Source organism: Humulus lupulus, chromosome X, assembly GCF_963169125.1.
Source record: "Humulus lupulus chromosome X, drHumLupu1.1, whole genome shotgun sequence".
Lineage (NCBI taxonomy): Eukaryota > Viridiplantae > Streptophyta > Magnoliopsida > Rosales > Cannabaceae > Humulus > Humulus lupulus.
Genome location: NC_084802.1, coordinates 166,600,517 through 166,626,992, shown reverse-complemented (window position 1 = coordinate 166,626,992; position 26,476 = coordinate 166,600,517). Strand labels below are relative to the sequence as shown.

General features: G+C 38.8%; 1 protein-coding gene across 2 annotated transcripts; it reads right to left on the bottom strand.

Annotated features, from left to right (window-relative positions):
- Positions 1–198: 198 nt before the first annotated feature.
- LOC133804208 (indole-3-pyruvate monooxygenase YUCCA6) lies at positions 199–4,480 on the bottom strand. 2 transcript variants are annotated; one of them, XM_062242366.1, is made up of 4 exons: positions 3,308–4,480; positions 2,171–2,419; positions 1,502–1,624; positions 199–1,314 (listed from the first exon to the last, which is right to left on the bottom strand). In XM_062242366.1, exons 1-4 carry the CDS (start codon positions 4,043–4,045, stop codon positions 1,099–1,101), a joined length of 1,326 nt encoding a protein of 441 aa, XP_062098350.1. In that variant the 5' UTR covers positions 4,046–4,480; the 3' UTR covers positions 199–1,098. The 2 variants fall into 2 exon arrangements, with proteins under 2 accessions (XP_062098350.1, XP_062098351.1); XM_062242367.1 differs by having other exon boundaries at positions 200–564.
- Positions 4,481–26,476: the final 21,996 nt, after the last annotated feature.

Genomic DNA, 26,476 nt, shown 5'->3' with positions numbered 1-26,476 from the left:
TTCCAACCCTTCCATCTATATATAAATATATTTTCAAAAATCGATTATGGATGGTTGTGTTGTGTGGTTGTGTGGTCCAATCTTCTACTAGAAGTACTGAAATCATTTCGATCGACAATGAAATACCTTTGCATGCCAGCAGTTATATATATACATATATAAAGGAAAAAGAAAAAAATATATAGATTTCATTATTATGATTAGAAGTCATTTTTTTTCCTTTGAAGTACTTTGAAAAACACACACACCCCTTCCCCCGTACTCTGAATGGGAGAATATATAATAATAATAATAATAATAAAAATCATACAATTAGGTAACAAGTAATCAAAGAGAAAACATTAGTATTATACTCTTATATATACTAATATAATCACCACCCAAACCCGTAATTAAAAAATATAGGTAAAAAAAAACACATACCAAAGCGGCCTCTAAATATATATAATTGTTCCGGCCGTCGTCTTCTTCTATTCATCGTTCTTCGAGTGCCAACAATCCCATACGCACTTCTTTTCCATCATAATTTCAGTCTCTGAAATATATGTTATATCTCTCTCCTTCCTAAAATAAGTCAATAATTTAATTATACCTAATTAGAGAAAAATGGCAATAATGTACAAGATCATGTACAATTAACTAGTTGATGAGCTAGCTAGCGCGCATTCATTCTTCTTTCACTCTCAAACGTTAATTAATTTCATAATATTCCTTCCAAAGCTCTCTATGTATCTAGCTACTTCCCAACCCAAGCGTATGTCAGTTTTGGAAACACATGAAAAAGGGATCACTGATATAACTCATCTCTCCCTTTTGTTTTTTCTTCTTTTCCTTCCACTTTTCCCTATCATGAGAGATTGATTCAGCGAATCATCGCGACTTTTTTGCCCCCTAAACGTCCCTCGTCCGTGGCACTATCAGAAAAAGAAAAACCTTTCTCCCACCCTCCAAAATCAATCATCAAGTGTTTGTGTAATATCTTAACCTTTTCCCCCTCTTAAGTCAAAATATCTTTTCCTAATTTTTCTCCTTTTTCTTTAGCTGGCTCTGATTCTCTTTTGTAAGCCAATCCAAGATCGATGATGGTGATGATGATCACTACAACGTCGTTGATGAGTTAGTAAAGGGCGTACAGTGCTTGGCCTCAGCTTTCCAACACCGCTCGATATCTTCCGCGATTCTTTTGGCGTCCATTGATGCCCCGAGGAGTCCACGCTTTGTGAACCCCACGGCATAAAGCCCACTCTCTCCTTTCCATCCATTAGGAAATGGCCTTCTAGGCAATCCATCTTCTTTTGAAAACATTTCTCCTTCCTATATTTATTTTATATATATAGATATACAATATTTAAAATTAAAAAAAAAGAGAGGAGATTTTTATATATGTATATAAATTAATATATACACACAGTATAGCTCCTTAGTAGTAAAAAAAAATGCAAATTTGGGAAAGGTAGGTAAAGTGGGGGGAAGTGGGGGAAAGTAGTATTATTATTATTACCTTTAGCCAAGAGGGTACGTTACTTCTGTAACCTGTTGCCAAGATGATTGCATCAAATTTCTCTGTTGTTTCATTCACAAATTCCACTCTATGTCGTTTTAGCCGCTTTATACCTGGAAATACCTACAATATGATCAATATTTAAAAGAAATTAAGGATTTATGTGTCTATACATATATGTGATTGTAAAAATGAAAAAGGAATAAGTAAAAAAAACATGATGCACTACTTAAATTCCATTCATAATGACTAAATAGGAAAAGTTATTATGTATGTACTAAAAATAAAGTATATAGGTTATAATGTCACTAGATATATTAAACTAAACAGCTAGGCGAAACTATTCAAAAACATAATCATGATTATTTGATATCTTTTTTTCTTTTCAAATATTTGGAAAAACAAAAAAGGAATGGGTAGCTCACTCACTAAAATTAATAGTTACACTATACTACTAGTGGCTGTGCCACTATATATAAAGAACATATAGCAAATCTTAGAAATTACAATCACCATCATATCGTTTGATTCTCGTACCACATAAAATCAATCAAAAAAAGATAACCAACATATGAAATAGGGAATTGTCTAATTGAGGAACCCCAACAATTTTTATTTTTTTTAATTTTTATTAAAAAAGGAAAAGAAAAGAATAGATGGTAGTAGTACTTGAATGTCTCCACTTTTGATCTTGGCTAGTGTCCCAACGTCTAAAACTGGGGTCTTTCCGGACAAGTTCTTGAGCTCTAAGGGACCCAAAGGCGGCCGGTCCAATCCGAAGTGAGAGGTGTCGCCTAATATCAGCCTCGACACGATTAGAAGGAAGCGATCGACAAGGCGTATGGGCAGCCACTTGAGCAACCACATGGACAGCCCGAAAGTTGATTTTCCCAGCATCTCTCGTGGTAGGATGTGTACCTATATTCACCCCCAAAAACAAAAAAGTTAGACCCCGCACAAAACAAAAAATTATAAAAGAAAAAGAAAAAGAAAGAAAAAAATAAAGAATAACAAAAGGGTTGGAGCCAAGTTTGAAGTGGAGGAAGGAGTCCCTTTACTTGATACTATACTACTTGCTATAGGCGTACTAGTTAGGTAATTGCTTCCAAAACATGCTCCATATATATACATATACATCATGCCCTAAGGAATTTTTTTTTTTTTAGAAAAAATAGTTTGAAAATATTTTTAAGAAATACAATAATTTGAAAGAAAAGGGAAAGAAAGTATATGATCATGTATATATAAACGACGTTTCTGACCAATGTTGCGCATGCTTTGGATTCCCAAGAAAGTGAAAGATGAAAGATATTTTTTTTGCCAAAAATAGGGTTTTATATGGAATCATAGTGCTTGATTGTGTTTGAGCAAAAACGTTTTGGAACTTGAAGTCAGTTGCAATTTGGGCTTTCTTTTTGTGGTGTTATTTTATTTATTTATTTATTTTTATATATATTTTGGAGAAAGAAAGAAGTCACCTACCTCTACAACTGTACTACTCCTACTGCTACTGCTAACATGAGCTTAATTTGAAGCAAAAGAAAACTGTTTTCACGTCTTGCTCCATAATAACTACTTGAACATATGTATAAATTATAATAACCTATATTTCTTAAAATTAATAACGGGAATAATATTCAATATTTAAAAAATCTGAAAAAACAGAACAAAACAAAATCAAATCCCATTTTCTTTTTTAATCAATCAAAAGAAAAAAAATCGGCCTTAACAAAAAAAAAACTTAACAGTGAATAAGAGAAGAGGGAATAAATAAATAAATAAAAGTAATAGTAGCAGTAATCTTACTTTGTCCCTAACGACAAGAGCAGGAGAAGCATTATAATTGCATAGATCCAAACAGACCTCCATCCCAGAATTGCCACAACCAACCACCAAAACTCTCTTGCCTCGAAACTCGTGGCCGCTCTTATACAAGCTCGTGTGCCTTATGGGTCCACCAAACTCCCCAATACCTTTAATCTCCGGCACTAGCGCCTCCGCATTCTCGCCAGTGGCAGCTATCACCCACCGGCACACGTACTCCGTCGTCGTACTGCCCTCACTATCACTACTAGGATTACTGTTGTTGCAGCAGTACTGTCTAGTCCGCACGCGCCAGAACCCGAGGGTGGGGTCATACTCGGCGGTTGACACCGTCTGATTGAACCGCGGCCTAATATCGAACCTTCGGGTGTAGTCCTCCAAGTACTGTACGAACTGTCGTTTCGATGGATACGTTGGGAAATCCGATGGAAACGACATGAAAGGAAGCTCGCAGAACTGTTTAGGCAAATGGAGACTAAGCCTGTCGTACGTCTTGAGCTGCCAGAGGGAAGCTATGCAGTTGGATCTTTCTAAGACCACGCTAGGCACCCCCTTTTCTTTCAGGCACGCCGCCACGGCTAGACCCGATGGCCCGGCTCCGACGATCACTGGACCCGGTACGTAAACGCATCTTGACGACGGTGACGTCGTTTTCATTTCCTCTGCGAAAAGAGGGTCATGGGATTGTTTCCCTTCTATTTCTCTCAAGTAGAAGTCCATGGACAAGAATGCCAGAACAACACCCCCACAAAAAATATAAAATAAATAATAATAAAAATATTTTTTTATTGAAAAATAAAATGGAGTGGTGGGTGTGTTTAAGCGAGGAATTGATGAGAACCCATTTGAGAAGAGGCTGATTTCTCTGTAGTCTCTATCGTGGTTTGAGTAAAAATAACTTCTTTTTTTCTTCTTTCTCTCTTATCTACAATAATAATAAGAGGAATTGGGGTTAAGTTTTTTGTGAGAGAAAGTAGTAGTACTCCTTGAATTCTGGAGTGGATATTATCCACACGCGAGAATGAGTACAAATCTTCTTATTTTTTAATCTCTGTTTTGTTCAATGAGAGATTTATGTGGAAGATGAGCAACAACTATGGGGTTATAGAGATTAGCTATATCAGCATTCAACACAAGAGAGAGAGAGAGAGAGAGAGCGCGATGGTGATATGCATATTTATATTGCTTCTGTTTCTCATTGAAGAATTTATACGAGGGAAGGCTAACTGGTAAAGTGATTACACGAGTGGGTCCTTCACGGCCGTCTCTTTTTTAATTTATATAAATATATATTTATATTTGTGTAAAAAAATATATTAATTATATTAATATATATTGAAGTATTATAATAATATTTAATATAAGATTATATATATAATAATTATATTAATATAAATTTAAATTTTATAAAATATTATTATTATAATAATATATAGATATTTAATAATTATATTAATATAAATTTAAAAATTATAATCTTATTATTACGATGATAATAATATGTAATTCTAATTTTTTAATAATTATATTAATATAAATTTAAATATTATTATAATAATATTTAATACTTATATTAAATATTATAAAATATCATTATAATAATATATAATACAAAATCTTAATTTTTATTTTAAAAAATTATATATATTTAAAAAAATTATCATATTATATATACATTTAAAAAAATTATATATCTTTTGGTTTGATTTTTATTTAATATGTTTATGGCATTTATTTATATATAATCTTGTTTATTTATTTGAATTTTATATGACAATGATGCATATTTAATAAAATATTAATAAATTCTATAAATAAAACTAAGTAAATGTGCATTGCACGTTGCTTATATCTAATATATATATATTTATACAGGGAAATTTGCGGCAATAATACCTATATTAGATTTGTTTCACTTGAATGTCTATGTAAAATTTTTTGCAAAAATAATGCATACAGTTACGAATTTGGTGCAAACGTTGGTCCATGACCGTTAAGTCTAACTAGAGACCGACCATATGGCGGGCACATGATTGACCAATTTTTTCAATTTATTAAATATATTAAAAATCATAAGAAAAATTATTTTTAAAAATCTAATTAATTTACAATAATTAAAAAGTCAATAAATTAATATAAATCAATTAGAAAGGTAAAACACATAGATTTTAACTAACAAAAACAATTTCAAATCTCAAAATTTAACTAAAAAATTCTTAAGAACAAAATCTGAAAAAAAAAAAAAAGGTTCATCTTCAACCTCTAACTCTCTCTCCCCCCAGCCGTGAAAAGAACCCAAACCCAAAAATTGTCAGACCCCCAACTCGTCCTTCTTCTTCTTCAGCTGCAGATCTCAACAACAACTTCAACTACTTGGGCGGAGCTTTGAAGGACGACGACTTTGACTTTTGGGCAGATCTCGACAACGACTTCGACTACCTGGGCGGAGCATGATATTATCCCATAAGTGATAAATTTGAGTCTTTGAGCCCATATAAGGAGGAAGCTTAACAAATATGATATTAGGACACTTTCTCTTGAATTATTCATACCCTCTGTCATGGATATATTGCAGTCTACCTTTTTTTATTTCTCTGAATTTTATCAATTTTATTGTCTCTAGGCCAATTGGTTTGCCAGCAAACCCAGGACACCTTCTTGATATCAAGATGGTGACATTATTTGGATGCGGGGCTTTGCTTCTGGGGGGTGTTGGATGTACCATTAACAACTTCGACTTTGACTTCTTGATAATTGGATTGAAGCTTGGTTGAAGGAGTTTACACATATTTGGTTTACGAATTGGTCAGATTTGATTTTTGGGTATTTGCATTTTGCTTGGTGGATGGTTTTACAGGTTAATGGGTATAGGCATTTTGTGTGTTCGATACCACTCGCTAATGGATTTACAAGTTCTATGGGTGTTATTGATTTGTGTTTGATATTTTGGGTTTTAATTTTTTAAGATTTGTTAGATTAGATTTTTGGGTTTTGGAGAGCTTGAGATGAACATTTTTTTTCCAGGAAGAACAGTTTAGATTAGCTTGAGTGTTCATGTTGGTGTTTATGAATATTTTGGTATTGTTGGTGTTTTTTTTTTTATTTAGTTATGGTTTTTCTTCATGTTTTGGTTTGTTTCTTAGATGTTAGAATTTTAATTAGTTAAAAGTGAAAAGATTTAATGCTTAGAGTTTTAATAATTATTAGATCTCATGTTTAGATTTTATTTTAATTTTTTTAAAAATTATAATATTTTTAATTAGATTTTCGTTTCTTCAATTAATTTTTAAATTATTTAAAAAATTAAAAATGATTGGGCCAATCAGGTGCCGCCACATGGCTGCCACATTGCTCCTGGTCAGACTTAACAGCTAGGGACAAACGTCTGCACCAAATTCGTAACAGTAGGCATTATCGCCGCCAAATTTTTTACATATAAATTTAAGTGCAACAAATTTAACTACATATATATTATTGCAGCAAATTATATATATATATCTTCTATATAAAAAATGTGTAGATAACAAAAATTCTTGGCTTTAGTGATTTTTATCTTTTTTCCATTAACTTTAATAGAATATTCTATATATAACTGAATATTATTATATTTAACTGTAGATTGTAAACATAATTTAAACTTAAATAAATAATTAAACAATTAAAATAATATAATTTTAGATATTTTATAATGATAATTATTTAAAAATAATAAAACTATAAGTTTTATAACTTAAAATAAAATTAATTAAACTTAAATTTTACGTATTGGAATAATATCATATTAAACATATAATATAATATAATCTACTATCAACTAGTAACAAACTTAAATTTAAAATTCATGTATAGTATTAATATTATATTAAACATATAATATATAATCTCTTATTGTCACTGCCAAATTCAAATACTATAACAAACATAAACTTATACAAAAATAAATAAATTAATTAAAATATGACACTACTACAAAAAAGGTTTTTAGGACTAGCATTGCGAGTCCTAAAAAAATTTTAGGACTCGCGGGTAATTTTTTAGGACTCGCTTTGCATGCCCTTAAAAGTAATTTTTTCTAAAACAAAATACAGCTACAATTTTAATTTTGATTTAAAAATATATATCCATTTGAGTGTCGAATGTGTATCAAAAGAATTTTGAAAAGAAAATACTAAAAAAATGGCAAAAAAATTTTACGAAATAAATTTAAAATTTCTAAACATGTATTGTAATTAGCTAGCTATAATATCATTCATTTTGCTCTAACCAATTGTAAAAATGACATTGCCCATTCTTCTCTAACTTCGTCAATTTCTTGAGTAGTATATGGTTTGTCGGAGGTGAACTGAGAAAAAAAGAAAACAAAAATTTAATTATAATTATATTAGTGGTAATAAATTCAAAGCATATATAAAAATTGTACTAGATTAATACTATGTAGTTGTATATTGTTTATTACCTATTTCGACAAGAAATGTTTGATATGAGGGGCATTGATAAGTACATTCTTCATCATCCTCATAACGTAATGACTATTGAATCCAATGAAGTTCACCTGTCATTCTAGTTACTATAGAAGAGAAATAAAGAGCTAGTATCAATCACTAACATAAAAACATGAAATACTTTATAAGGATCTACATTCTAACACATGCCAAATAATATGGGGATAATTGTCAATAACACTTACTTGTAACCAAAATATGAAAAAATTACATCCCGGTTTCCAACAAAATGCCAATGCATGAAAACAGACATAGAACCACAACAAAATTCTACTAACCTTGATACGAACCACGCCAACAAGTGTGACGAAACCCGACACCAAATATGGAACAGCCACCAAGAACACACGAGATTGGAATGGAACCGCGACCCAATGCTTAGCCAAGCACGAACCTTGGTATGAGGAAGACGCCACAAACGGGGATGGAATCCGTTTGATAAGTCAGGATGAACGCCACAAGGAATCTCCTTGATAAGTTCAAAAGTTTCTTCAAGAACTCAAGAAGAAATAAACTCACAATTTCTTTCAACATAATCTGATTTTTCACATTGTTTTGGCAGTCCTTATAAGGACGAAAATTACATGAAAACAAGACCCTTGGTCTTCCTAATGAAACCGAAAAATTAAGGACAGCCCCTTTGTCTTCCTAATGAAAACCGAAATTAAAGACAAGCCTTTTGTCTTCCTCATGAAAACCGAAAATTAAAGACAAAAGGACTATTGGACTCACACAAGTCAAATGTTTGACTTATCACAAAATAAACAAAGACTAAAAAACGTGACTAAAAATAAAAAGACTCATTAAGCTCCTAAACTCAGTCAACTTTGATGAGTAAGACAAGTCTTTGTTCTCCTTCAATGTTGACCACGGTCTCCTCTTGTTTTAGGACTTTGTGGACTAGGCTGTTAAGTTCTTCCTTGAATCTCTTGGCTCGTGCCCTCGTCACTGGACCAACTGGAACTTGACTTGATACTTGGGTCTTGGTGTCCTCATCATTCCCCCCTCTTTAGAAGGATTTGACCTCAAATCGTCACCTGCATCAAAAGGACTCAAATCAGAAACATTAAAAGTAGCACTAACATTATACTCACCTGGTAAATCGAGTCTGTAGGCATTGTCGTTGATCCTTTCAAGTACTTGAAATGGACCATCTCCTCGAGGTAGCAATTTTGAACGCCTTTGTGTTGGGAATCGCTCTTTCCTCATGTGTAACCATACCCAATCACCGGGCTCAAAAACCTGCTTATGACGACCCTTGTTAGCTTGCTTAATGTATTGTTCAGTTCTTCTCTCTATGTTGAGTCGCGCCCTCTCATGGATTTTCTTCACAAATTCTGCCTTCTTCTCGCCATCTAAATTCAAATGCTCAGAAACAGGTAAAGGTGATAAATCCAAAGGAGTTAGAGGATTAAAACCATAAACAATTTCAAATGGTGAAAATTTAGTAGCAGAATGCATTGAACGATTATAAGCAAACTCAACATGTGGCAAACAATCTTCCCAAGTCTTAATATTTTTACTTATGATAGCCCTCAACAAGGTGGATAGGGTCCTATTAACTACTTCTGTTTGACCATCGGTTTGAGGGTGACAAGTAGTAGAAAATAATAGTTTTGTCCCAAGTTTTCCCCACAATGTTTTCCAAAAATAGCTTAAGAACTTGGCATCCCTATCTGATACAATTGTTCTAGGCATACCATGTAATCTCACAATCTCCCTAAAGAACAGATCTGCAACGTTAGAGGCATCATCAGTTTTATGACATGGAATAAAATGAGCCATCTTAGAAAATCTGTCTACAACCACAAAGATTGAATCCCTCCCACGCTTACTTCTAGGTAAACCCAACACAAAATCCATTGAAATGTCAACCCATGGTGAACTAGGGATAGGTAGGGGTGTGTAAAGGCCATTTGGCTGAACTCTTGATTTAGCTTGCCTACAAGTGACACACCTACCACAAATTCGCTCAACATCTCGTTTCATGTGGGGCCAAAAGAAGTGCTCTTACAACATAGCTAGGGTCTTAGCAACTCCAAAATGTCCCATCAACCCTCCCCCGTGGGACTCTCTAACTAGCAAATCTCTCAAAGAACAATTAGGTACACACAACCTATGCTCCCTAAACAAGAAACCCTCATGCCTATAAAATTTTCCTTCAGCAGATTTTTCACAAACACCATAAATTTCCCCAAAATCATGGTCAGCAGAATACAGCTCCTTTATGTGCTCAAACACAAGTAATTTAGCATCAAGAGTGGAGATTAGGGCATACTTGCGAGAAAGGGCATCAGCAACCACATTCTCCTTACCTTGTTTATAGCGAATGACATAAGGAAATGTCTCAATGAACTCAACCCATCTTGCATGTCTCTTGTTGAGCTTGTGTTGGCCTTTCAAATGTTTCAAGGATTCATGATCTGTGCGAATCACAAACTCCTTTGGCCACAAATAGTGCTGCCATGTTTCTAAAGCACGCACTAGTGCATACAATTCTTTGTCATAGGTGGGGTAATTGAGGGCAGCCCCACTTAGCTTTTCGCTAAAGTATGCAAGCGGTCTCCCATCCTGCATAAGAACAGCGCCAATACCTATTCCAGAAGCATCACATTCAACTTCAAAAGTGTTAGAAAAGTTAGGCAAAGCAAGTAAAGGAGCATGAGTAAGCTGGTATTTCAGTAGCTGAAATGCCTCCTCTTGAGCTTCACCCCATTTAAATATCACATTCTTTTTGATAACTTCTGTAAGTGGTGCGGCGATGGTGCTAAAATTTTTCACAAACCTCCTGTAGAAGCTAGCAAGTCCATGAAAACTTCTAACATTACCTATAGTTGTAGGGGTCGGCCACTCTTGGATGGCTTTGATCTTTTCTTCATCCACCTGAATACCTGTAGCACTTACAACAAAGCCTAGGAAAACAAGCTTATCGGTGCAGAAAGTACACTTACTGAGGTTAGCATATAAACTCTGTTTCCTAAGAACATCCAAAACAGAATGCAAATGCAAAACATGGTCATGCAAATTCTTACTATAAATAAGAATATCATCAAAATACACAACCACAAATTTTCCAATGAAAGCACGCAATACATGATTCATTAAACGCATGAAAGTGCTAGGTGCATTAGTTAGTCCAAAAGGCATGACTAACCACTCATACAATCCATGTTTAGTTTTAAAAGCAGTTTTCCACTCATCCCCTTCTTTCATACGTATCTGATGATACCCACTTTTAAGATCAATTTTGGAAAACACACAAGAACCATGCAATTCATCTAACATGTCATCTAAACGAGGAATGGGATGTCGATATTTTACCGTTATATTGTTGATGGCTCGACAGTCAACACACATCCTCCATGTTCCATCCTTCTTGGGAACTAGAATCACTGGAACAGCACAAGGGCTCATGCTTTCTCTCACATGCCCTTTCTCCATCAATTCTTCAATTTGCCTTTGCAATTCCTTTGTTTCATCAGGATTACTTCTGTATGCTGGTCGATTTGGTATTGAAGCACCTGGAACAAAGTCAATCTGATGTTCTATCCCTCGAATAGGTGGTAAACCATGTGGTACCTCCTCAGGAAACACATCCTCAAATTCCTGCAAAATAGACACAACAACACTTGGCAACGAAGAATCAAGTTGGTTAGTATTTAAAAGAGCCTCCTTATACATGAGTAAAATCATGGGCTGTTTTGTAACCAATGCTCTCTTAACCTCACTTTTTTTTGCATAAAAATTATTTTGTTTTCTCTCACTTGATTCCCCACTTTTCTCTCTTTGTCTCTCTTTTTCCTCACTCTCATTCATCTTTTCACTCTCTTTTTGCTCACTCATTTTCTTTTTGTCACTCAGTTTTTGCAACCTCACTTGATCTTCATACACTTGCTTTGGTGTCAATGGCGCTAGAGTGATTGTTCGTTGAAGGAATGTGAATGAATACTTGTTGGTGAAGCCATCATGCTGCACCCGCCGATCAAATTGCCAAGGCCTTCCTAGAAGGAGGTGTCCAGCTTGCATGGGAACCACATCACACAACACCTCATCTTCATACTTGCCAATGCGAAATGAGACCAGTACTTGTTTTGTAACCCTCACTTCACCACTATCATTCAGCCATTGCAATTTGTATGGACAAGGATGCCTAAGCGTTGTAAGCCCCATCTTGGCAACCATGGAAGCACTAGCAACATTAGTACAACTACCTCCATCAATAATGACACTACATACCTTGTCTCTCACATGACAACGAGTGTGAAAGATGTTCTCTCGCTGCACCTCTTCTTCCTCTTCTTTTGCTTGCAAATTCAGGACTCGCCTTGTGACTAGTGCAAGCATCTCACCAGATTCTGGTCCATACTCATTGTCAGAAGCATCTTCCAAAGGTGGCATGTCAGCAAGATCATCTTCATCTTCAGAATCTATCTCTCCACTTTCTCGAATCACCATGACTCTCTTGTTTGGACACTGGCTAGCTATGTGTCCTCGCCCCTGACATTTGAAACACCTTATCTCACTAGAATGAGACTTAGTAGGAGTTGTTTTACCTTGAGGTGGTGTGGCTGTGGTGGCTGGTTTTGGTGTAGATGATGAAGTGGGTTGGTCTTCTTTCTTCGGATAGTTCGACCTCCAAGGTGTTGTACTTGGATTGTGTGGGCTCGGTCTTGACCTCGAACTTGAACTACCCTTCTTGAGCTGCCTCTCAACTTTGATTGCCATATGAACCAAATCCTCCAATTCCACATAATGGTGTAGCTCGATTGGGTCAGCAATCTCTCGGTTCAACCCATTCAAAAACCTTGCCATGGTTGCCTCCCGATCCTCTTCAACATTGGCTCTAATCATAGCCATCTCCATCTCCTTGTAATACTCATCAACACTTCTGTAGCCCTGACGAAGACCCTGCAACTTAAGGTAGAGATCTCGATAATAATGAGGTGGTACAAACCGTCGCCTCATCACCCTCTTCATGGCCTCCCATGTGTCAATAGGGCGATCTCCATTCCGCCTCCTGTTGATGCACAACTGATCCCACCAAACAATAGCATAATCAGTAAACTCAATGGCAGCAAGTTTTACCTTCTTCATGTCGGAGTAGTTGTGACAATCAAAAACTAGCTCCATTTTCTTCTCCCACTCAAGGTATGCTTCAGAATCACTCTTCCCCTGAAATGCTGGGATTCTCATTTTGATATTCCCCAAATAATTATCTACCTGGTTCCTATCTTCTCTATTCCCACCATACCTCCTATGGTTACCCGCCGACATCCTATCAAACTCATCATCAGAAATTACCCCTTCCAAATCCCCTTCATTCTCATCCTCCCTTTGGTGTACCCTACCCCTCCTTGGTCTCCGTTGTGCCCCCTCTTCTACCCTATCCAACCTCTCATGTATCTGCTCACACTCCGCCCTCATCATCCTTCGCATCTCCCCAATTAATGCTTGTATTTGTCGATTCGGAACCTCAGGTGGCGGATTATCATTGCTTGCATCTTTCTCTGGATTTTGTGACATGATGGAGAATCTGCAAAACAATAAGGTTAGATAATTATAGAAAGGACCTCACTGCACTCCCTCACGTGTTTCACTCAAAGAAAATGGTCACTCAAGTACACTCGTGTTTGCACTCAATGATGGTTTTTACCCTCAAATAAGCTCACACCTCTGCCTTTTTCCACTCTATTTTCTTCTTTAAGCTCTTTGAAAACTAATGAAACGGTGATATGGAGGTTCAAGCAGCAAATCCAACCAAACAAACCAAACGAACACCGACGAAAACTGGTGAAAATGACGAAAAATGATGATTTTTGGAACACTTGTGTGGGGTTTTGGTCAAAAGGCCTCTAGACCATAAGGAACAAGATTAGAACAAAAATTTTTAAGACAGGTTTCCAGACTCTTTTTTTTTTTTTTAGGTTCGGATCCTCTTGATTTTTCCTTTCCTTTCTTCCCTTTTTTTTTTTTTATCTCTCAAATTTGATAACCCAGATACTCAATTTTTGAAAAGAAAAAAAAAAAAAATTTGAACACCAAAGAACCAATCCGAAAACCAAGCAAACTGTATTACTATAACAGATTCAAGAACAATCCCAATAACAGAAAACCAATATTCCCAAAATCTAATCTGTGATTCAAACAATAAGATCAAAACCAAACTAATTTGTGGCACTATAACAGTCTCGGATTCCACAACAAATAAAGGAACCAATGGAAACCAGGGACACAATTGAAACAAGGGAATGATCAATACCAATTTCGGATTTCACAACAAGAACAAGAAACCCAAGGAAAAATTCGGATTTCAAAACAAAACAGCACTAGAAACTCAATGAAAATTCAGATTCTACAATTAGAACAAGAGAAAAAAAAACTCAAAGCCCTAATTCACGATTTCAACAAGCTCTAGAATAGTTTCTGATTTCACAACAAACAATTGGAACAAGGATATTAAGAACACGATTTGAACAAAGAAACAATTTGGAATAAAGAGATTAACTATAATGGTTTTGAATTTTTAGAAGGAAAACAAGAACAAAGACTAAGAAAATCAAGAACACGAATAGATAGATTTTTTTTTTTATTTCAGAAACCCTAAAATTGAAATACGAATAGAACACAAATGAAAAAAAAAAAAGGATAGGCCAAACCGGATGATCCTAATCTCTGATACCAACTGATACGAACCACGCCAACAAGTGTGACGAAACCCGACACCAAATATGGAACAGGCACCAAGAACACACGAGATTGGAATGGAACTGCGACCCAATGCTTAGCCAAGCACGAACCTTGGTATGAGGAAGACGCCACAAACGGGGATGGAATCCGTTTGATAAGTCAGGATGAACGCCACAAGGAATCTCCTTGATAAGTTCAAAAGTTTCTTCAAGAACTCAAGAAGAAATAAACTCACAATTTCTTTCAACATAATCTGATTTTTCACATTGTTTTGGCAGTCCTTATAAGGACGAAAATTACATGAAAACAAGACCCTTGGTCTTCCTAATGAAACCGAAAAATTAAGGACAGCCCCTTTGTCTTCCTAATGAAAACCGAAATTAAAGACAAGCCTTTTGTCTTCCTCATGAAAACCGAAAATTAAAGACAAAAGGACTATTGGACTCACACAAGTCAAATGTTTGACTTATCACAAAATAAACAAAGACTAAAAAACGTGACTAAAAATAAAAAGACTCATTAAGCTCCTAAACTCAGTCAACTTTGATGAGTAAGACAAGTCTTTGTTCTCCTTCAATGTTGACCACGGTCTCCTCTTGTTTTAGGACTTTGTGGACTAGGCTGTTAAGTTCTTCCTTGAATCTCTTGGCTCGTGCCCTCGTCAATGGACCAACTGGAACTTGACTTGATACTTGGGTCTTGGTGTCCTCATCAAACCTTATGTCTGCTTTCCTTCTTCTTCATCCACAGCATATTCATCGTCGCTGTCATCGTCTTCATCAACATCTTGATTATCATATAAACTGCTTCGAGGAAACTTACTGAGTTCATTTCTGTTGTCCTCTTCACTAAGAAATTCCAGCCCATATTTTGCATCTCGGTGTTTGACCACAAGCCAGCGCAGCAACCGATCTTCCTTGTTAAGGTAATGCAGCTCTTTGTTGATGTTGGGTGTAACCATCATAGTCATTTGCATCAGTTGACCCTATAGCACGTGCAAAAGATGTCTCTTCAAGTCCAAGATAAAAAGAAAAGAAAAACCAATCAAAGCAAGATTGACTCTTTTATCTTTTAATTTTTCTTAAACTACAATTTTTTTTATTATAAAATTCAATCAAACATAAAACCTACTTCAGATAGATATCTTCAGATATGTTACATGTAAGTCAAATAGTGCTGGTATATTATTTGGATATTCAGTGAGGCTTAAATTTTAATACTACTAGGCATTTGGTACCTTAAATTTAGAGCATCCTTCCATCACAGAATGCCAAGAATCCATCAAATACGAAGCCCTTAAACTTAAATCCCAGCTACATCGACACGTAACACAAGAAAGATTAAAGCCACTGATTTCATTGATTTCAACAATACTAATGGTTTGTTAATAATAATGGTTTGTGTTTATATGCATTGATTTCAACAATACTAGAAAGATGAATAAATGTAAGACACAAGTTACTTTAGCTTCATCATTATTCCACTTAAACTAAACAAAGCAAACACTTAAAGAAATTTCCTTGATGTGATCAAATATAGATCCTTGATCTCTCTTCTCTTGGTATATATACTAATAATGAATGATCTCATAATATTACCTAATCAAATCCAAATCCAATTTTTTTTATTATGTTTTTACCATGCAATGCATGAAATCATCAAAATTTTGTGAAAAATAGGATCCAAATCACAATGAGTGATTTGGATTTTAAGATCCAATCAATTACATATATACCAACTAGAATGTGATTACCAAATTTAATGTAATAGTAAAATGATAAAATAATTCTAAATTTTTAATAGGACAAAGATATAAATTTTTGGTATCATATAATTTCACTCACATATATACTTAGTATCTTATTATCAAATTTTGTACACAAATTAAAACAATAATTAATATATAAGTATGCAAACATATGTGTAACGGCCCAAATTCACTAATAAGGCTTAAGGGCCTTGATTAGTGTGCCTGGAGGGCATAATGGGAATTATGTGTGGTTTTAATGATTAGGAGGCATGATTATGATTTAAAGCATGTTATATGATTATTTGAATATTTGAGATGCATGACTATGTGTATTAGTATGCATATATGCCCTGATTAGGTTAGAAGGGCATAATCGTAATTTTGGCTATTATGGGCATAACTGCTTTGATATATGTGATAATTGTCGAAACCACATTATTATGTGGATATATCTGTGATCTGTGACTCGAGACGATCCTAGTGAGCAAAGTAGCGAAAAAGCCATGGTGGGGATTTATACCTGGCTCGGTGTGAGCTTAGGGGTATAAATGGGAATTTAGTGAATATACTAGAGTTTATCTTGACATTGAGGAATGTTATTGGTGATCAATTAGGTATCGGGAGTTAAACGAGAAATATTAGAGACACTCGAGGAGTTAGCGGGAATTGGGTAAAATGACTAAAATGCCCTTAAGTGGATTAAAGGGTTTAGATTTAATAGGGAGGGCATAATAGTCATTTGGCTTACAGGAGTTAAGTATTACCAAGGCTTTATGTTAGTGGGAATTGTAGAGAAATGTGGAAGTATGAAAAAGAAGGAAAAGGAAGGGAAAAGAAGGAGAGAAAAATAGAGAGAGTTCTCTAGGTCGGTTTATATTTCCTTCATCTATTTCTTGAGGATTTCTGGAGTAAAGCTCAGACGAGAGCTGGGATAAACTAAGCATAAAGGATCCTAACCTAGGATTGAGAAATTGGCAGAGGTTTAGCAAGGATTCATTATCACTTGAGGTAAGACTTTAGAGTTCTTCAGTTTCTGTTTCTGGTTTTTGAGCTATGGTGTTTAAGTTGAATTGGATGGAACTTTAGGGAATTCAGGCCTAAGGCTGAGGAGGAGCCAGCCAAGGAAGTCTAGAGGCACCTTTAGGTCGAAATTCCACCAGAGGTATAAATTCTAAACCCCAACTTTGTTGTTCAGCTAGTTTCTGCTGAGTTTTAGTGCTGAGGAGTGGCTATGGTGAATTTTGAGTTTGGGGATGCATGTGCTTGAGTTCTAGGTATTTGGGGTGCTTGGGATGAGTGGAGTATGGTCATAAGGTTGTTTTTGAGGTTGGGGAAGATTTGGAAGAGTTTTGGTTGAGGTTGGTTCGAGGAAATCGCAGAGGGGAAAAACTAGTGTTGGCCAGTCTGTGACTAGCGCTACAGCGCTAGCCTTTGGGCGCTGTAGCGCTAGGCCAAGTTTGCTGATGGGGTTTTGCTTCTGTTTGTAGCATTGTAGTGCCCTCCCATGAGTGCTGTAGCGCTACCCTGCCTTCTGAAGGGGATTTTAGGGTTATTTCCAAGGGCTTTTGACCTAGGGTTTGGGGTTTGATTCCACCACCTTGTTTGGTGGAACTAGGACTTCCCGAGGGCTCGGGATTGGCCCCGAGGCTAGGTTTTGAACTTGAGAATTGATAATGACTTTGGCCATGATTGTGTTTAGGTGAGCGCTAGGGCTCGAGGGGGATCGTGCTCAAGGAGTCGAGGGATCAAAGCTAGTGAATTGAAAGGTAAGAAAACTGCACCCGATTATATGTTTGTGATGAGACTAAGTGCTCCCGAGAATTGTATCGTGTCAATGATGGTATTACGCCATGGGACATGTAAAAGCGGCCTAAGAGTGCCGTACATAATACTCACGCATAGGGCGCGGCTTGGCCACTGGTAGCCGAGGACAGCTTAATATTCACTGAGCTTGGCTTAAGCGGGCCGGAGTCAGTGGGATAACGGAGGGAGCAGCCTGAGAGCGCTAGCCCTAGTTATCATTTGTGCAGTGATATGAGATATGAATTGATATGCTTAGTGTGCTGAATACTTGTTCATACTGAATGATTATATGCTTGAGAACTTGTGATGCAATGTGAGATATGGATTTGTCTGTTGACTGCTTATGCTCTATTGTTGTGTTTTTCTTACTGGGCCTTGGCTCACAGGTGCTACGTGGTGCAGGTAAAGGCAAAGGCAGATTGGACCAAGCCTGAGATGGAGATCTCCGAGGTGGAATGTACATAGCCCGCTGTTCAATCGGGATGGTCGAGGAGTGGATCAGGACAAGGATTACCTAATTGTCTGTTTTGCCTTAATATGGCCTGATATTGTGTATAAACCTTGTGTCTCTTGTAAACAGTCTTTAAACTTAATATTTTTGGGATCCCGTGTAAACAGATGATGCTTCTTAATGAAAATGTGGCTTTTGAGACCAAACCATTTTTAACCCTAGTTCCTTTATAGTTTTAGTAACACAATTTTAATTAAATGACTTGATTAGCAAGTCTGGCACTTTATAAACACACAGTGTAACGGTCTTGGCTATCCAGGGCGTTACAATATGTAATCAATCCAAAAAAAATAATATATACTAAACTATATATTAATATAGAAAACCAAATCGTAACTTATCTAAAATAATAAACCAAATAGTATCCAAGCACTCACACCACTCACATCACTAACTCTTTTGGGAGACAAAAGATAAGGATTTTGATTTAAATTCTAGAAAGACCTATCCTGCACTTATAATCTCGAAAGCACAAATAACATGTCATACATAGTTACTCTAAATTGACTCTTTTGAGGCTCGGATTAAGCAAATTTTTTGATTAGTAGAAAAATTGAAATTCAACTTAATTATTAATTAGACGGTCAAATGTTAAATATTTGGATCACAAATTTATCATTGTGGCAGTTATCATTTTCATATTTCCACACAAAACTAAGTACAAAAAAATCTATAGAAAATCAGGCAGCATATCCCATAATTTACTAGCCTAGCCATCTGTCACAATCAACACCAACATGTCAAACAAATCAAACAGCACACAGGTTTTCATCCATATATCACCGCAGCACACAAAATTATCAGAACCTACTTCACTAAGACATGCAAGTTCTCAATCTTCCGTTATCACCGCAGCACACAGAATTCCCATAACCTACTTCACTACGGATGAATATCTAAGATATTCAAACTCCACTAAAGTAATACAATTATCATTCAAAATTGTAAAATAACAAATAGTACCAATATTAGCCTATATTATTTATTTGTATATTAAAACTTGAAATTATATTATTACCCTATATTATAAATAGAAAATTATTAGACTATATTATTTTTAGTGTTTTAAACATTCTATTTCCCTATATTATTTATTTGTATAACCATTGGGTTTATTGTTTTTATTGTTATAAACATTCTAGTTACCTATGTTATTTTAATTTTTGTATATTAAAACTTGAAATTATATTATTACCCTATATTATAATATGAAATTATTACCCTATATTATTATCCTATATTAAAATCTGATATTATAATATTACCAATTATAATATATATAAATTGTTATCCAAAAAATTAGCATTGGTGACGTGGCAAGTGATTCCTGGACACGTGGCTGACACCTGGAAACGTTCTGCTAGAGTATCGACCAGAAGACACATTAGGAGCAGTGCGAACCTGTCTAACCTGCGACCAGTCTGGTCGATAGTTCCGCATACAAGGCAACATTAATGGGAAGATCTTTGTAGAATCCCGAATTTATCTCGCATAATCTCCTGAGTATCCGATTATTCAGGAAAGAATATCTGTAACAATCTTTTGTAATCCCCCTTGAGCCTATAAATAGCAAGAGATAGCTCAAGGGAGGGGACTTTTTTGCTTTTGAATCATTGGAGACTATAGTAATTCTCCTAGTAATATTGTATTGTTCTTCAGAGATTAGTGAAACTCATTGAACCCAAGTTCTTTGATCACTCATCTGATTTTTATATCAATATCAACCTAAGTGGACATAGGTTATTACGAGATCCTGGGGCCGAACCACTATAAAATACTGTGTCTTATTTACTTTTGTCATTACGTTCTTCTCATCTCTTTCATTCATATCAAGCATATTCTGACTCCGTGTCAGTTGGCCAAATCGTGGGTCAACATTCTGGTGCTTTCATTGAGAGCTTGATTTATCGTTGTTGAGAAAACTAATGGCGAATGCTAGAAAGAAAATTGGACAGGCGGCCGCCGCTGCACCGTCAAACCCGCCACCTCCTCCTCCTCCTGCAAGCATGGCAAAGGATGAGCCACAACTGGACTTTGAGGAGGAGGAAATGAATGATGCAACGCTGAAGAGTACCCTGGGCGCGTTGTAGGAAGAACTGGCTAGTCTGAGAGCCAGTCAGGAGACTGCCACTGAAGTTATGGCGCGACAGCAGCAGGAGGTTGAACAGCAGCGCGCAGAATTGAGCGAAAGGCAGGCGGAGGTGGACCGCCGCCAGAGCGAAGCCATGGTAGCCCTCGAGGCAGCCTTGCTATTGGCTAGAAATCAGGCTGCACCTTCCTCGCAGCCTGACCAACCTGTGAATGGGCCACCCCAGAGGGGTCCTAATCCAAGCCCACCGATCCAGCCTTCGAGTCCGCAAAGGCCCGAGCAGCCTCAGATGCCCCATGATGATGTCCCACTGGATCCTGAGGCACAGCCACCATCCCAAGCTGCTCGGGGTAATCCCCCGCAACAGAGGCAGAATAGGGCCAAGCATCAGCCTCGCAGCCCTAGACGCCGTAGGGATGATGGGCCGAACCTACCAAACAGAGGACAGTACCCTCCTGGCAACAGGAGGGACTCAGAGTTAGGCTCTGCGGTCCGGGGGCCCCCACGGCATGATGATGCACAGGGACACCACGACCAGCGCAGGCCACCCTCTAACGCTCGGGACGGTTCAGCCAGGAACGGACATCGAGGGAGCAGTCGATCTCATCATAGCCAGTCGAGGTTCAGAGATGGCCACGGATATAATGAGGCCGACTCAGGCAAAGGAAATTCCGGTGGGAGGAATGAAGAAAGAGGTAAAGGCAGGAGCCAGGTACCTCAAGATGACCAACCAAATAGACAGGATGCTGGGGGGCAGCCCAGACAAAATAATGTCTTCAACCGGCTCGGGGGAAGCGAGCAGCGGAGAAGAGAAGAGGACCTGAGAGATGTACTCAATGATCACCATGAGAGGCATGGCGAGAACGTCCCCCCGGCAACGAAGGCCACAGCGATTCCTGCCGCTGTACAGGCCCAGATAGACGCCCTCAACCAGGCAGTGCAACAGCTGGTCGGGGGAAGGACTTCTTACATCGACCACGATAGGAGGAAAGGCACTCCTTTCGTACAAAGGATAGCTAACGCTGAAACTCCCAGCAAATTCAAGATTCCTATGCTTCCAAACTTTGACGGATATGGAGACCCAGTCTCGCATGTCAATAAGTTTGAAATTCAAATGGACATTCAGAAAGTGTCCGAAGACGCTCGGTGCAGGATCTTCCCTGCAACACTTTCTGAAGCTGCGCAGGAGTGGTTCTTCAAATTCCCTCCCGCAAGCATTGTTTCCTGGGAAATGTTCGTACGGGAGTTCTACGGACAGTTCTATGCTGGTCGTGTACACCCGACCGAAGCAAACCAGCTAGTCGAAATTTGCCAGCAGGATGGGGAGTCAGTGAAAGACTACATCCAACGTTTTATGCGAGCAGCAGCTGGAGCGAAGACGGTCGGGGACGAAGGGAAGATGATGGCCATAACTGCAGGAGTAAAACGTCGTTCTCCCCTCTGGAAGAGTCTCCGAAAGGAAGGGGTGAGAACTACCCAAGAATTTTTGGATTGAGCTGATCGCTATATCAAGCTTGAAGAAGCCATTGTCGACGATGGAAAGCTCTCAGGCAAGGATAAGAAGGCTTCCGAACCCGCCAAGGCCGCCAATGGGTCCAAACCTAGTGGCAACGGCAAAGGCAACGAGAACGGCAACGGTAATGGCAAGAACGGTGGAAAATGGCCGTATAACGAGCCTTCCACCTCCGACAACAAACGAGCCAAGGGTAATCGTTATGAGCCTCGGTTCACTAACTACACTGCCCTCGTTGAGTCTCGGGGAGAGGTTTACCAGGCCACAAGTTCCAGTGTGCCTTACAAGAAACCTGGGCCCATTCGAAAGGACATTTCGAAAAGAGACACCACCAAGTTCTGTCGTTACCATAATGACTACGGACATGACACTAATGAATGCAACCAGTTAAAATACGAAATTGAGTTCCTTATTAGACAAGGACACTTGAGAAGATATGTACAGGCCTCGGGAAATTCCCAACGAGAAGCTCCGGGTGGCAACGAGCAGGCTCCCACACGCCAACGCTCGCCACCATTACAGCCTGCCCCCGTGGCTGGAACACTCTTAACCATCTGTGGAGGCCTGCACCTCGCGGGAAATAGCGGAAAGGCTAGAGAACGGTATGCTCGGACTCTGCGCCATGACCAGGACATCGAGATGATGACTGTGGAGGATCGTGCACCAAAAAAGGCTCGGTCAGGGGGAGGAGAGATAACCTTCTCTGATGACGACGCCCAACACGTCAGGTTCCCACATTCCGATCCGCTGGTCGTGGACATCCAGATGGCCAATATGATGGTGAAGAGGGTACTGGTCGATACATGAAGTTCAGTGAATATCCTGTATAAATCAACACTAGAACGCATGAAATTTTCCGTGAAGGACTTGGAGCCCTGCAATCAAACGATATACGGCTTCTCTGGAGAAGGACTCGCCCCAGCCGGATTGATCAAACTCCCAGTAATGACGGGTACAGTGCCTGCAACAAGGACATTACTCGCCACTTTTGTAGTGATCGATTGTCCTTCGGCGTACAACGTCGTTATTGGAAGGCCCATACTGGTTGATCTACGGGCCGTCATCTCTATGTGGCACCTAGCCATGAAGTTCCCGACAGACGCGGGGGTAGGACGCGTTTTGGGAAACCAAAGGGAAGCCATGGAGTGCTACAACGCCTCGATCACAAAGGCAAAAAGTGGAACGCCAAGGAGCACTACCCCAGATAGATTGCAGATGGCAGTTGATACGCAAGCCCAATCCGGTGATGAAGTCATCAAATAGGGTGTTGCCCAAAGTGAGGATGGAGATTTGGATCCTCGCTTTGGGGATTTTGAAGAAAATGTTGGACCCGTCGAGGACCTGGAGGAGGTCCAACTCGACAAAGAAGACCCAACCAAAGTCATAAAGGTTGGGAGAAACTTAGAGCCTACCACGAAGCACGCACTAGTGAAATTCTTGCGAGAAAACTAGGAGGTTTTCGCCTGGTCGCATAAAGACATGGTTGGGATAGATCCTGCAGTAATCAGCCATGTCCTGAATATAGACAAAACCTTTCCACCTGTGCAACAGAAAAGAAGGCTGCTTGATAAAGATAGATCAAGGGCCTTAAAAGAAGAAGTCGAAAGACTAAAGGAGAATGGGTTCATCAGGGTGGCATTTTATCCATCGTGGGTCTCTAATCCAGTGCTAGTTCCCAAGCCTAACGGAAAATGGCGAACCTGCATGGATTTTACAGACCTCAATAAAGCCTGCCCAAAAGACTGCTTCCCACTCCCAAGGATCGACCAGCTGGTCGATGCAACTGCAGGACACAAGATCCTCTCGTTCATGGATGCATATTCAGGCTACAACCAGATTAGCATGCATCCCCCTGATGAGGATCACACCAGCTTTCGGACCGATACGGGCTTGTATTGTTACAAAGTAATGCCCTTCGGACTGAAAAACACAGGTGCGACTTACCAACGGCTAGTCAACCACATGTTCAAGGAGCAAATCGATGTAAACATGGACGTATATGTGGATGACATGCTGGTAAAGTCTAAGAAGGCAGAAGGGCATGTGAGGGATTTACAAGAGTGCTTTGATGTGTTAAACAAGTACCAAATGAAGTTGAATCCCCTCAAGTGTTCCTTTGGAGTCGGATCAGGGAAGTTTTTGGGGTTTATCGTAAATTCAAGAGGAATCGAGGCCAACCCCGACAAGATAAAAGCCCTGATCGACATGAAGTCGCCAGAAAGGATCAAAGATGTACAAAGTTTAACCGGGAGGATCGCAGCCCTAAGTAGATTCATTTCGAAATCAACAGACAAGTGCGTCCCATTCTTCAATCTACTTAGGGGAAATAAGAAATTTGAATGGACAGAAGACTGCGAGCAAGCATTCCAGGCGTTGAAAGCTCATATGGCACAACCTCCCATCTTGTCAAAGCCGATCGATGGAGAGACTTTGTTTATTTATCTGGCGACTACCGAAGTTCCTGCTAGCGCGGTACTTTTACGAGAGGAAGAAGGCGTACAGAAAGCAGTCTACTATGTCAGCAAGAGGCTGATCGGTGCAGAATTACGATATCCGCCAATCGAAAGGTTAGCATATTGCCTAATTCTAGCCTCTAGGAAGTTACGTCCTTACTTCCAAGCCCATTCTATCACAGTTCTAACTGACCAGCCCCTTCGGCAAGTCCTCCAAAAACTTGAGGCGGCTGGGAGATTGTTAAAATGGGCAGTCGAACTCGGGCAGTTCGATATAACCTATTCACCACGAGCAGCAATAAAGGGACAAGTCTTGGTCGACCTTATTGCGGAGTTCACCGAACTCCCAGACAGTGAGCAGTGCGAACTGCCTGAAGCGCCCGTGCCTCAAGATAAAACTCCTTCGTGGAAGCTGTTCACGGATGGCTCGTCCAACAAATCCCACGCTGGAGCGGGAGTGATATTGATAACGCCGGAAGGGCATCGATTTCACTACGCTATCAGGTTCGACTTCACTGCATCAAATAATGAAGCGGAATACGAAGCACTCCTCGCTGGATTGAGAATGGCAAAGGATATGAGCATAAAGACGCTTGATATCTACAGTGATTCACAGCTGGTGGTGAATCAGGTCCTGGGAGAATACCAAGCGCGAGGCTTGAAAATGGTGGCCTACTTAAATAAAACAAAGGACCTGCTAGCCCAGTTCACGAAGTACACCCTCCAGCAAATCCCGCAGGATCAGAATTCAAACGCAGACGCCTTAGCCAAACTCGCAAGCGCGAAGGATGCTGACACTTTGAACATTGTGCCAGTAGAAAGACTGAGTAAGCCGAGCATACAAGCAGCTGAGTCCAGTATGGAGATTCGGATGGAGGATATGTGGATGGCGCCTTTCTTGGAGTATCTGATGAATGGTACGCTGCCAACAGATAGGAACAAGGCCAAAACTCTACAAAGACGAGCTGCTAGATACATACTGGTCGATGGCGTTATGTACCGAAGATGATATTCTATGCCACTACTCAGGTGCGTTACACCAGAAAAAGCTAAGGAACTCATGAAAGAGGTGCATGAAGGCTTCTGCGGGGATCACGCTGGGGGGCAGAGTTTGGCAAAAAAGATTCTAATACAGGGCTACTTTTGGCCAACGATGAACGAGGATTCGATGGGGTTTGTACGAAGATGTGATAAATGTCAAAGGTACTCCAAGATTCCACGAGCAGCTCCAAACGAATTGAAACAAATGCAGAGTTCGTGGCCTTTTGCAGTATGGGGGATAGATTTGATTGGATCCCTACCTACAGGGAAAGGCGGAGTAAAATACGCAGTTGTGGCAGTTGATTACTTCACCAAATGGGCCGAAGCTGAACCGCTCGCAACCATCACGACCAAGAAAGTTCTCGACTTTGTCATTAAAAACATTGTCTGTCGGTATGGTTTGCCCAGAAAGATAGTTTCAGACAATGGGACCCAGTTTGACAGCGATTTATTCACCGATTTCTACGAAAGACATGGAGTTATTAAAAGCTTTTCTTCAGTCGCACACCCCCAGGCGAATGGGCAAGTCGAAGCCGTAAACAAAACTCTTAAAGACACCCTGAAGAAAAGACTTAAGGAAGCTAAAGGAGCATGGCCAGAGCAGTTGCCTGAAGTCCTCTGGTCGTATAGAACGTCTCACCGAATAGCGACAGGACATACTCCATTTTCCTTAGCCTATGGGTATGAGGCTATGTTGCCTGTTGAGTTAGATCCCCCCTCACATCGGCGTTTGATTTACGACCAGGATCAGAACAGCCAGCTAATGATGGAGTCCCTAGACTCAATCGATGAGATACGAGAG

What these genes read in the sequence shown, in the direction of transcription:
- LOC133804208 (XM_062242366.1), bottom strand. Translation starts at nt 4,045, where the DNA reads ATGGACTTCTACTTGAGAGAAATAGAAGGGAAACAATCCCATGACCCT. An exon ending in CTCTTGTCGTTAGGGACAAA is followed by an intron (nt 2,420 to 3,307) that starts GTAAGATTACTG and finishes GGGTGAATATAG; the next exon opens with GTACACATCCTACCACGAGA. An exon ending in TCAAAAGTGGAGACATTCAA is followed by an intron (nt 1,625 to 2,170) that starts GTACTACTACCA and finishes ATCATATTGTAG; the next exon opens with GTATTTCCAGGTATAAAGCG.